This window comes from Ovis aries, chromosome 4 (assembly GCF_016772045.2).
Source record: "Ovis aries strain OAR_USU_Benz2616 breed Rambouillet chromosome 4, ARS-UI_Ramb_v3.0, whole genome shotgun sequence".
NCBI classification, from domain to species: domain Eukaryota; kingdom Metazoa; phylum Chordata; class Mammalia; order Artiodactyla; family Bovidae; genus Ovis; species Ovis aries.
In genome coordinates, this window is record NC_056057.1 from 84,110,802 (window position 1) to 84,124,058 (window position 13,257).

A 13,257-nucleotide genomic window follows, 5' to 3' on the forward strand; every position below is an offset into this window, starting at 1 on the left:
AAAAATAAAGCACTGTATTCTAGCTTGCACAATTTCTGAAAATTAGTCTTCTATAATTCTTACCTTTGTATTTGGTGTTTTTCTTTATTCTTGATTTTGAACAGTTTGGCTATGATATAGCTGGCTCTGTCTTGTTTGGTATCTTTCTCTCTTGGGATTCTGTGAGTTTCTTGGAACTGAATTTTGGTGGCTTCCTTATTTCATAAAATTCTCAGCCATTATTTCTTCAAATGTTTCTTCTGACTCTTGTTCTCGTCTCTTTTTGAGATGAGAAATTTACACTGTTAGACTATTTGATATTCTATTAGAGGCCTTTTGTGCTTGATTCTGTTTTTTATTTTTAAATTTTTTTCTCCTTGTGGTTTAATGAGAATAATTTCTCTTGACTTACCTTCAACTGTACAGTTTCTTTCAACTATTTTATGTCTAGTGAACAAATGTATCCTCTCTGATATATAATTTTTTTGGTTTTTAGCATTTCCATTTGATTTTCATTCAACTGTTTCCATGTATCTGCTGAAATTACCAGTTTATGTATTTTGTCTACCTTTTCCAACTAGATACTTTAACATATTAGTCATAGTTATTTTAAAATTACTGATGGATACTTCCAACATCTGGATCATGTTTGAGTTTGTTTCTGTTGATTGCTTTGTCCTTTCTCATGGGCCTTTTTTGTTTATTTTTATTTTTTTAATGTATGTGTTTCAAAATCTTTGATTGAATGCCAGACTCCATGTATGGAAGAGTGAAGACTGAAATAATATTTATGCCTGAAAGTGGGCATTCTTTGTTGTCAAGCTGTTAATGTAAGAGCTAATTGAAACTTGAGCTGGATTTCAGTTTCATTGTTGATATTGTTACTTTCAGTGCACCTTCGCTTTCAAATTCCTCTAGAACTGAGCTGCTAATGCCTTGAGCGTATAGTCTAACATCTATAATATTTTCAGACTCTTGAGTTCAAGTCCAGTATTTGCCTCTTTGACCCACATTGGGTGGGCCCTTGCATGCGAGAGTTTTTATTAGTGTTCCCATTCCCCATCAGATTTCAGGAGTCCTTGTGTGCCTGTATTGCAGAGGGGCTTTCTACCCATACGCTTATCCTTCCTCCAGTGGTAAGCAGCAATTTCTTGTTATTCAGTGGTGGACTTGGAGTGGGGCAGGGCTATTTATGTTATCCTTTTCTGGTCTGTCTTAGGTATGAGTCAGTTTCACATATGTGATTGGTCTAAGCAGGACTTTGCTGCTTCTGCCCAAGTGAGATCAAACCTCTTCTTGTTATAGAAGTCAGATCTTAGGTCCAAGAAGTTTTTATTTTTAAAATATTTCTTTCTTTCTTTATTTGGCTATGCCGGATCCCAGTTGTGGCATGTGAAATCTTCAATCTTTATTGTGACATGCAGACTCCTAGTAGTGGCGTGTGGGATTCAGGTCCCTAATCAGGGATTGAACGCAAGCCTCCTGTGTTGGGAATTCCAAGCTTTAGCCACTAAACCACCAGGGAAGTCCCCAAAGAATGTTTTATGTTCCTCCCCTATGGGTTGAGACTTTTTTTCCTCCCACCTTTCTGTGTATTGCAGTTATTTTTGAATATATCATATGGACCTGGGGAAACAATAGTATGGGAAAGGCTAGAGATCTCTTCATGAAAATTAGAGATACCAAGGGAACATTTCATGCAAAGATGGGCTCAGTAAAGGACAGAAATGGTAGGGACCTAACAGAAGCAGAAGATGTTAAGAAGAGGTGGCAAGAATACATGGAAGAATTGTACAAAAAAGATCTTCACGACCCAGATAATCATGATGGTGTGATCACTCACCTAGAGCCAGACATCCTGGAATGTGAAGTCAAGTGGCCTTAGGAAGCATCACTACGAACAAAGCTAGTGGAGGTGATGGGATTCCAGTTGAGCTATTTCACATCCTGAAAGATGATGCTGTAGAAGTGCTGCACTCAATATGCCAGCAAATTTGAAAAACTCAGCAGTGGCCACAGGGCTGGAAAGAGTCAGTTTTCGTTCCAGTCCCAAAGAAAGGCAATGCCAAAGAATGTTCAAACTACTGCACAATTGCACTCATCTCACACACTAGTAAAGTAATGTTTAAAATTCTCCAAGCCAGGATTCAGCAATACATGAACCGTGAACTTCCAGATGTTCAAGCTGGTTTTAGAAAAGGCAAAGGAACCAGAGATCAAATTGCCAACAGCTGCTGGATCATTTAAAAAGCAAAAGTTCCAGAAAAACATCTATTTCTGCTTTATTGACTATGCCAAAGCCTTTGACTGTGTGGATCACAATAAACTGGAAAATTCTGAAAGACATGGGAATACCAGACCACCTGACCTACCTCTTGAGAAACCTATATGCAGGTCAGGAAACAACAGTTAGATCTGGACAATGAACAACAGACTGGTTCCAAATAGGAAAAGGAGTACATCAAGGCTGTATATTGTCACCCTGCTTATTTAACTTATATGCAGAGTACATCATGAGAAACGCTGGGCTGGAAGAAGCACAAGCTGGAATCAAGATTGCTGGGAGAAACATCAATAACCTCAGATATGCAGATGACACCACCCTTATGGCAGAAAGTGAAGAGGAACTAAAAGCTTCCTGATGAAAGTGAAAGAGGAGAGTGAAAATGTTGACTTAAAGCTCAACATTCAGAAAACAAAGATCGTGACATCTGGTCCCATTACTTCATGGGAAATAGTTGGAGAAACAGTGGAAGCAGTGACTGACTTTATTTTTTGGGCTCCAAAATCACTGCAGATGGTGATTGCAGCCGTGAAATTAAAAGACACTTACTCCTTGGAAGGAAAGTTATGACCAACCTAGATAGCATATTCAAAAGCAGAGATATTACTTTGCCAACAAAGGTCCATCTAGTCAAGGCTATGGTTTTTCCTGTGGTCATGTATGGATGTGAGAGTTGGTTATAAAGACAGCTTAGTGCCGAAGAATTGATGTTTTTGAAGAGTGGTGTTGGAGAAGACTCTTGAGAGTCCCTTGGACTGCAAGGATATCCAACCAGTCCATTCTAAAGGAGATTAGTCCTGGGTGTTCATTGGGAGGACTGATGTTGAAGCTGAAGCTCCAATATTTTGGCCACCTGATGGGAAGAGCTGACTCATTTGAAAAGACCCTGATGTTGGGAGGGATTGAGGATGGGAGGAGAAGGGGATGACAGAGAATGAGATGGCTGGATGGCATCACTAACTCAATGGATATGGATTTGGGTGGACTCCGGGAGTTGGTGATGGACAGGGAAGCCTGGCTTGCTGCAGTCCATGGGGTCACAAAGAGTTGGACATGACTGAGTGACTAAACTGAACTGAACTGATGGACCCGGGGGATTCCTGTCCCTTCCCAGGGTTAGTTTGGTTTTGCTTCTGCTTCTTCCCCAGAATGGAGGATCTCTGCCTGGTGTCTCTGGACATGAAGATCTGTTGTTTCCTTCTCAAGTGGCATAAAGCTTTTGCTTTGTAAATAGAAAAATGAGCTAGGAAAGAGGCAGGGCTTTCTCTCTACCCCTTGGCAGTCAGAGATCACCTCATTGTCACCTGTACTGCAAGGGGATGTCTTGTTCCCCAAACTCTGATAGAATCCATTGGAAGCCCTAGGTGAGAGCTTGCTCATAAGTGCAAGTTACCCTCATGTCTTTTTATTTTTCGGCTGTGCTGGGTCTTAGTTGCAGTACACAGAATCTTTAGTTGCAGCATTCGAACTCTTACCTGCAGCCTGTGAAATTCTTAATTGCAGCATGTGGGGTCTAGTTCCCTGACCAAGGATTGAACCTGGGCCCCCTACGTTAGGAGCATGGAGTCTTAGCCACTGGGAAGTCCCTCCCCTGTGTCTTGAACACCCAGCTATTATTCCAAACTGACACCTTAGCCCACAGTGAATCTTTAACAATTTGTTAAAATTTTAGCTGATCTCTTGTCCATTTCCTAAAGGAAATCAGTCCTGATTATTCACTGGAAGGACTGATGCTGAAGCTGAAACTCCAATGCTTTGGCCACTCGATGTGAAGAACTGACTCATTTGAAAAGACCCTGATGGTGGGAAAGATTGCAGGCAGAAGAAGAAGGGGATGACAGAGGATGAGTTGGTTGGATGGCATCACAGACTCAATGGACATTAGTTTGAGTCAACTCCAGGATGGACAGGGAGGCCTGTCATGGTGCAGTTCATGGGGTTGCAAAGAGTTGGACATGACTGAGTGACTGAACTGAACTGAACTTGTCCGCTTGTATTGGGTTGGCAACAGCTTTTAACTGCCAAAGGTGAAATGGTTTTTGTGTCTCATCTCTCCCTACAGGGACTCGTCCCTCTTTGGGATTCAGATGGCTTTATTGGCTTGTGAGTTTATGTCTCTGATACAGTCAAGACAATTTATGTTTTTATAGACTATCCAGATATTTTTTTCGTGTTAGTATGGGAGTAATGTTCTTTGCAGCTCTCTATAGCCTAACTAGAAGTGAAAGTCTCTAGGAATCAATATATTCTTAAAGCTCCTCAGATATTTCTAACAAACAAAAGGGTTGTCAAACACTTCTAGGAAAAAAGGGTTTCTTAGGATTTATAGAACTGCTGTTAGTGTGAGTGCTATTAGAATTATAAAAGCAAATCCTAACACAGTCTTTGACTGTCTTTAAAATGGAACATTAAAAGGTTTAGAATAAAGACTAATAGAGAGTATAGGTTGATGTGCTTTCCTCCACCAATTCTGGAATTTCTCTGGTCTTTGCAAATTCTGCCTTCAGCTCTTAATGATTGTTCTAATTATTATCAGAAGGGAGGTATTTACCTAATGGTAGCCACACAAATCCCTAGTGGTAAGGAATCTGCCTGCCAATGCAGAAGGTGCAAGAGACTCGGTTTCTATCCCTGGTTGAGGAAGATGCCCTGGAGTAGGAAATGGCAACCCACTCCAGTATTCTTGCCTGGAAAATTCCATGGACAGAGGAGCCTGGCAGGCTACAGTCCATGACGTCACAAAGAAATGGACATGACTGAATGCACACAGACACACACACCTTCACACAGAGGATCGAAGACAGTAGTTTGATTTCTAGCAATCATCTGTCTACTGAAATTCTGGTTCACTTCGATCTCCAGCTACTCTGGACAAGGAAAGTGCTTTGGCAGTCAAGAAGAGAATCTGTGACTGTGTCTCTCTCTTAGTGCTTATGTTTCTCCATTGGCAGAATCGTATCGCCAAGCGCAGCCGGAAGCTGGTGGACTACGACAGTGCCCGCCATCATCTGGAAGCTCTGCAGAGTTCCAAGAGGAAGGATGAGAGTCGCATCTCTAAGGTAGGGACCAATCCACTGTTGTTACCAGTCTCTGTAATCTATGACCTAAGCAACTTTGCTTCTGAAACGAAATCTCTCTTTTCTCACGGAGACTGGAATCAGGACAGAATTTAAAAATTGAAATATGGGTCTTGTGGGCTGCTGTCTATAATCTTGTAAGTTACACTAAGGGTTTTCAGGTCCTTGGTAGAATTCACTTGGGTGGCAGTGACTCACACATTTTCATCATAATAAATGTTTCCCCCTGACAGTGCTGCCTGATCATATAAAGTAATGTGTCCTTACACTCTATGTCACCGTGGTCCATGTGTGTGCATGCTAAGTCGCTCAGTCGTGTCCAACTTTTTGAAACATTTTTTGAGACACTGTAGCCTGCCAGGCTCCTCTCTCTGTGGGATTCTCCAGGCAATAATGCTGGAGTGGGTTACCACGTCCTCCTCCAGGGGATCTTCCCGACCCAGGGATCAAACCCACGTCTCTATGTCTCCTGCACTGGCAGGTGGGTTCTTGACCACTAGCGTCACCTGGGAAACCTGCTGTGGTCCATACTTGATGCCAAAATGAAGATTCAACTGGGAAATCAAGTATGAAATTCTCAGGCGTAACTTGTGCTTGAGAGTACAGATGTGTGCTACAATTGCTTGACATTCATTTTCTTTGAAAGAACCCATTTCCAGAGCTTTCTCCATGTATGTCTCCAGTCACTGACAGCTCATTGGAGACACCTACTAACTTCTCTCTTGGCTTCCAGTCTTGTCTCCCCCCATCTTCCCACATGCAGCTTCCTGGATCACCTTTCTACTGAATGTACCCAGATCGAATTTCTCCAATTATTCAGTCTTTTAATGGCTCCCATTGCCTGTCAAAAAGTTGTAAATGCCTTAGCATGGCCTATGCAACCTTCACAGCTGGTTTCTGACTCACCTCTCCATCTTGTTAGCTTTCAAGTCTTCTTTCCCCTGCTTTCTTCCTCCACACAAACATCCTAATCTGGAGCTTCTATGACCTACACACTGGCTCCTAAGCAGTCACTGTAGGAGCTGAGTTTCATATCAGGCCACTGAGAAGCAAGGCACTGTGTTCAGCACTTTATTTACATCCACTTTCCTTAATACTCACAACACCTGTGAGGTGGACATTGCTATGTTCATTTATGGATGTTAGGTACAGAAAGGTGGTAAAGAAAGTCCACATGGTAAGTGAATGAGAATCTCAACGCAGGCAACTCCACCTTATGTGTTGTCCACCATTCCCCACCACTTCATTAGCAAACAGGTGCTCACTGTTCAAGATTCAGTATCAAGTTAAAATATCACCTTTTCCATGGAACCTTCTCTAATTCTTGCACTGTCTTTCTTAATGGCATGCTCCATAATAGCTTATAAGCCTTCTCTGATAGTGTAGTTACTTAGACTGCCCACTAGACAGGGAATTTCCTGGGAAGCATCCTGGCCCAGTACCCCAAGCAGAGCATGTAACAGCGTATGTGACAGGCAGTTAGTGCAGTTTTGTAGAATGAGTGAATCTGCCAGAGACTGCACGAGCAACCATCGTAACGAATCTTTTATTGAAAATGATCATGTGGATTTTAACCAGATTTTTCTCCTTTCCAAAATGTTCCAGGATGCTGTAAAGCTATTTCTATTTTATATTAAATGTTGTTGTGTCTAGAAGTGTGGTATGCATGTGATGTTTCAGTGTAAACATGTTATGTGTCATTTCTAGGCAGAAGAGGAATTTCAGAAAGCACAGAAAGTGTTTGAAGAGTTTAACGTTGACTTACAAGAAGAGTTACCATCACTGTGGTCAAGGTAAAGATGGTTCTGTATATGTTATAAGTTCAGGAATAGTGAATATTACTTGTCATTTCCTGTGACGCTTTAGCACTCACTGTCCAGTAGAAGTGTTCGACAATCTGTAATTTACGATATGGTAGCTTCTTACCACATATGGTTGACCTTGAGCACTTGAAATATGTTTAGTATGACCTGGGAACTGAATTTTAAATTTATGTTATTTTGTTTTAATTCATTTAAATTTAAATAACCCAATTTGGTTAGCTACCACATTGGACAGCACTGTTTTAGACTTTTATTTCAAGTAGAGATACAAATCTCATTTAGAGGCATTAGGAGGACTATCCTTAACCTTGAAATTTAAAGGATAAATTTTTAACCCTTGGAAGAACTTTTTATATCAAGGGGTCATCTAGTCTCTGTCTTTTATGTGAAACCTCTGCTGTCAGCTCTCACCTGTTAATCTGAGCTTCATTCTTATTTTATAAATGAAATAGTCTTTTTTTTGGTTATTTATAGACTTTATTTTTTTTTACTAAAATTTTTTTAAAATGGAAATTTATTTATTTTAATTGGAGGTTAATTACTTTATAATATTGTATTGGTTTTGCCATACATCAACATGAATCCGCCACAGGTATACATGTGCTCCCCATTCTGAACCCCCCTCCCTCCTCCCTCCCCACACCATCCCTCTGGGTCATCTCAGTGCACCAGCCCCAAGCATCCAGTATTCTTTTCTTTTTTTAATTTCTATTTTTACTTTATTTAACTTTACAATACTGTATTGGTTTTGCCATACATTGACATGAATCCGCCACGGGTGTACATGAATTCCCAATCCTGAACCCCCTCCCACCTTCCACCCCATATCATCTCTCTGGGTCATCCCCGTGTACCAGCCCCAAGCATCCTGTATCCTGCATTGAACATAGACTGGCGATTTGTTTCTTACATGATAGTATACATGTTTCAGTGCCATTCTCCCAAATCATCCCACCCTCTCCCTCTCCCTCAGAGTCTAAAAGTCTGTTCTATACATCTGTGTCTCTTTCGCTGTTTCACATACAGGGTTATCATTACCATCTTTCTAAATTCCATATGTATGTGTTAGTATACTGTATTGGTGTTTTTCTTTCTGGCTTACTTCACTCTGTATAATCAGCTCCAGTTTCATCCACCTCATTAGAACTGATTCAAATGTATTCTTTTTAATGGCTGAGTAATACTCCATTGTGTATATGTATCACAGCTTTCTTATCCATTCATCTGCTGATGGACATCTAGGTTGTTTCCATGTCCTGGCTATTATAAATAGTGCTGCAGTGAACATTGGGGTACATGTGTCTCTTTCCATTCTCCAGTATTCTTTTTTATGGGTACTCTGCATTTCTCATTCCGTTAACTTCAGTTTTCCCATTTAGTGGTAGAACCAAGAAGTTGTTGGGTGAAGTGGTGCCTTATGTCTCAGTTTTCATCAGCACACCCATGCTGCCACCCTGAATAAACGGGATTGTGCTTGTCATGCAACACTGCTTTAAGTAAAATTCGAAATCTTGGTTAGGATGTGGAGGACAGGGAATCCTCCTACCTTATTGGTGAGATTGTAAATTGATGCAGCTGCTATGGAAAACAGTATAGAGGTCCCTCAAAAAATTAAAAATAGATTTACTATATGATCCAGCAGTCCCACTCCTGGACAGAACTATAATTCAAAAAGATACATGCACCCCTATGTTCATAGCTGCACTATTCACAATAGCTAAGACATGGAAACAACCTGAATGTCCATCAGCAGAGGAATGGGTAAAGATATGGTATGTGTATACAATGGAATACTACTCAGCCAAAAGAGAACAAAATAATGCAAAATTGCAGCAACGTAGGTGCACCTGGAGATTATCATACTAAGTGAAGTAAGTGAGAAAGCCAGATACCATATGATATCACTGAAGTGTAGACTCTAAAATATGGCACGAATGAACATATGTGTAAAACAGACTCATAGACAGTGCATGCGTCTTCCATTGAAGGGGGCTCAGGCGGAAGCAGTGACCAGCTCACTGGGGCGAGACAGGTTCCCTCAGGGGAGAGAGGAGAGTGCCCTGGCCTGCATTCTGGGACTGCAGTAGGCTCAGCTGTTAACTAATGTTAACAGTAATGTTCACTACTGAACATTTTTTCCATGGTTTCCAAGAACAAAGAAACCTCTTAATGAAGAAATTAAGTGGGTCTTAACAGCTAACCAGAAGGGCCCTGAGGATGCCTCAGACAAGTACTTTGGGGAAATGGTAATGTCTCAGATCCCTTGTTGATGAAGAGCTTGTGAAATGAATCCTTATTTTATAGCTGATATTATCAGAATACCTGACAGCAGATAATATCAAAATTCAGAGCCTGGTACTCTTTGTGGGTGTATATTTTACTGCTGACAACACCAGTGTTTTGTAAGTCAAGGTTATAGTCAGAGTGTGTTCTTCCAGTAGAATGAGTGCCAAATTTGTTCGCTCACTGGTTTGTTAATCTGCTTATCCGTTCGCTCATTCATTCATGGAATATTTACTGCATCGCCTGTTCTGTGCCAACTGTTATTAGGTGCTGAGTCTGTTCTTGTGAACTAGCCAAAGGCAGTTCCTGTTTGATAGAATCTCTGACTTCATAAATAGGAGAGAATCACTATATGATAAGTGGCATCAAAACTACTGAACATTTTTTTTCCCAAAATTAAATACATCCTTGTTGATTTGATTTCTGAGTTCTCAAAGGAAACAAAATCTTAGAAAATCATAGATGTTTGTCTAGTCATTCTAAATAAGGTGTTTCTTACTAGTACTATGCCAATTATTTTTCTAAATAATCATTGAAATAAACAAGCTGTGTATCAGGAAGCAATTTAAAGACAGAGGAATGGGAATTCTTGTTTTTGCTGCTTCTAGTAGAAAATTCTGTATGAATAATAAGAATAAAACAAGCTCCAAGAAATAAACAAGCAAATTCAAATGGGCAATAGATAAAGGAACAAAAAAGGATTAACTCAGCTTTCCTTAATGGAAGATAATTTAAAAGCAGGTGAGATCCTAACTCTTTCCCAGCATATTTACAGACGTTTTATGTCAAGGGGCCTTGCATAGGGAAGCTGGTCAGCAGCACCCATCAAAACTGCTCTTCTCTGTACCTTTCACCCGGTGTTTACAGTCAAGAAGCTTATTCTGAGGAAACAGTAAGCTGGACACAGAGTTCATTTCATAGATCTTCATTAGGGTTTTGTTTAGTATAGTTAAACATTGATGCAAATAAAACAATAACCACCACCAACTTCAGCTGGGCTTCCACCATGGCTCAGCAGGTAAAGAATCCACTTGCAATACAGCAAACACAGGAGATGCAGGATCAGTCCCTGAGTCGAGGAGATCCCCTGGAAGAGGAAATGGCAACCCGCTCCAGTATTCGCCCTAAAAAATCCCATGGATAGAGGATCCTGGTGGGCTATAGTCCACAGGGTTGCAAAGAGTCGGACATGACTGAATGACTAATCGCTACTTCAGCTACCGCCCCCTTCCCCATCTGTACCCACCGTCTATTTAAATCTGATCCTTCTTCATGGCAGCCTGTTTAGCCTCTCAAGCAGATGTTTACAGCTGGCACAGGGCCCATCCTACCCTCTTCTTAGTTCCTTCAGCTGTTTCTATCCAAAACTGCTAGATTTTGGTATTTTATCTTGTGTGGCCATTTGTATTAATGTGAACATTCACATACTGTTTTGAAATCTGCTTCTTTCTCTCAGCAGTATGAATGAAGCATATGTTCATAATAGACTTCTCTATCTCAAAATCTTTACAAAGTACATATCTAAAACACAAATTCTTAGGGCAGTGATTCTAGAATCACTGGTTCTGAACCAGCAGCATCAGTATCACATAGAACTTGTTAGAAATTCATCGCAGACCTGAGGTTCCCTGGTGACTCAGATGGTAGAGTTTGCCTGCAATGCAGGAGACCTGGGTTTGATCGTTGGGTTGGGAAGATCCCCTGGAGAAGGGAATGACAACCCACTCTAGTATTCTTGCCTCAAGAATTCCAAGGACAGAGGAGCCTGGCGGCTACTACTCTGTGTAAATGGGGTCACACAGAGTGGAACACAACTGAGCAACTAACACACACACACATCTCAGACCTGTTAAATTGGAAACAAATCGCCAAGTGATCTTGGTGTACATTAAAGTGTGAGAAATGTTTGTTTGGGTATTAACCAGATATCAGGAAAGACTGTGTTCTACACCGAAAGATGATATTTTTGTTCATTAACGGATCAGGAAAGGTTGGACCTACTTTGGGTTAAGTATTTTTATTTAATCTAGTGTTACTCAAAATTATGTAAAGAAAATCTGTTTTTTAATATATGTAATAGCCATTCAAAACACAGTTTTGCTGATTAGTCTTTCTCTTCTTTCCTCTTTGTATTTCCACATGGTAGACGAGTTGGATTTTATGTCAATACTTTCAAAAATGTCTCCAGCCTAGAAGCCAAGTTTCATAAGGAAATCGCAGTGGTGAGTAATGATGATTATTTTTCCATATGGAATATAAAGTAAATGAACATTTATTCTGGAAGCAAATGCAATGGCATACATTAGGCAAAGAATTTACTCTCTTTCATGTTTCTTTTAATAGTGTGTTTTGACTCTCAGTAATATTTCTACATTGTTTTGTGGTGGCTGCATGTTTCTATAAATCTGGTTCAATTTGTGCTTTCATGAACCCCTGCCTACTTGTTACAATCATAAAATCTTTTTTTATTTTTTCAGTCAGTTTTTAAAGTTGGATTTTCAAGTCTTTAGCCTGAGGAAAAATTGGTCTCCAAATAGATAGTCAGCATTTGCGTCATTGAGTAATATTTTCTTAGTGCAACAGGGTGGTTGTATCACTTTATCTCTAATAGAATCTAATGTAAGTAGTAAGTGTGTGTTTTCTCCTCTATATTCTGGTTCATATATATGTTAATTTGTGTTTGTGGCCTTAGAGTTTTGACATGAATTTTAAATTGGACCCAGTTCAGACATTAAATTAGTCTGAGACCATCCATGCTATCATAAGATTGTTAATGTTTCCATAAACAATTCCTTCCTGGGGGCAGTAGCCTGAATTTGCAGCAGAATGACTTAAAATTAATAGAGAAAGGACATCTGTCTTCCTAGCTTTGCCACAAACTGTATGAAGTGATGACGAAACTGGGCGACCAGCATGCTGACAAGGCCTTCACCATTCAAGGAGCTCCCAGGTAGGCCATGGTCGTGAGAGCCAAGTTCATGTGTGTATACCTTTAAGGCAAAAATTGTTGCAATTTCTACAGCCTGTACCAGCATCTTTCACTCATCCTACAAAGATCTAAAATCAAGGAATTTTTCCATCCAGAGGGTGATACCAGAACTTAGTTCTGTGCTTTTACATTGACTGTTAGCCTTCAGATGTATCCTCATGGACTTTTGTCACTGCAGAGTGCTATCTACCTCTTTTTGCTTTCCAGCTATAATGTCAATTTCTTGCATACAAATTCTAGTTGTGCACTTGTTACTTTATTTGGAGAGGAAGAGAATTCCCTGAACCCACAACAATTTAGTCTTGTTATTTATTGGGTTGGCCAAAAATCTCATTCAGGTTTTTCTATTACCATATTATGAATTTTTCAATAACATCATACATTACGAACTTTTTGGCCAACCCAATATATTGGTGTTGATACCTTTAACGAATCTTTTTTGGGAGAGGCAAAAGGAAGTAAGTGAGACCTCACCATCATCTTCCCTCCTAACTTGACCTTGCAAACACTGCATTGTTTGGGTTTTGTTGAACACTGGTTTGTTTTTATTTTGAGTGTGCCTGTCAGATGTACCAAAGGCTCAGTAATCTGTAGATGAATCGTCTACAGTGCCAGGGTTTGGATTCACAGCATCTTACTCTTATGATTTGGGAATCCCTATTATCCGTCCTTCTCAGGCATTATGTACTCAGGCTAGTGAGGCTTGGGTTGGAATTCAGAGGACTCAAATTTCAGTTTTCTGATTCTGCAGTTAATTTGCTCTGCCTTCCTGGAGGAAGTTCAATAATATTTCTGGATAAAGGGCTCTTTTTTAAAATCAAT

The 13,257-nt window shown here is 40.2% G+C and overlaps 1 protein-coding gene across 2 annotated transcripts in view; it reads left to right on the top strand.

The window, feature by feature from the left end:
* AMPH (amphiphysin) overlaps positions 1-13,257 on the top strand; it is a 215,033-nt gene that overhangs the window by 134,257 nt on the left and 67,519 nt on the right. For both annotated transcript variants that reach the window (XM_060415081.1, XM_060415082.1), the window contains exons 6-9: positions 5,215-5,322; positions 7,048-7,133; positions 11,593-11,668; positions 12,314-12,396. In XM_060415081.1, the coding sequence (XP_060271064.1) occupies positions 5,215-5,322; positions 7,048-7,133; positions 11,593-11,668; positions 12,314-12,396 (353 nt within the window). The remainder of the gene's footprint in view (positions 1-5,214; positions 5,323-7,047; positions 7,134-11,592; positions 11,669-12,313; positions 12,397-13,257) is intronic.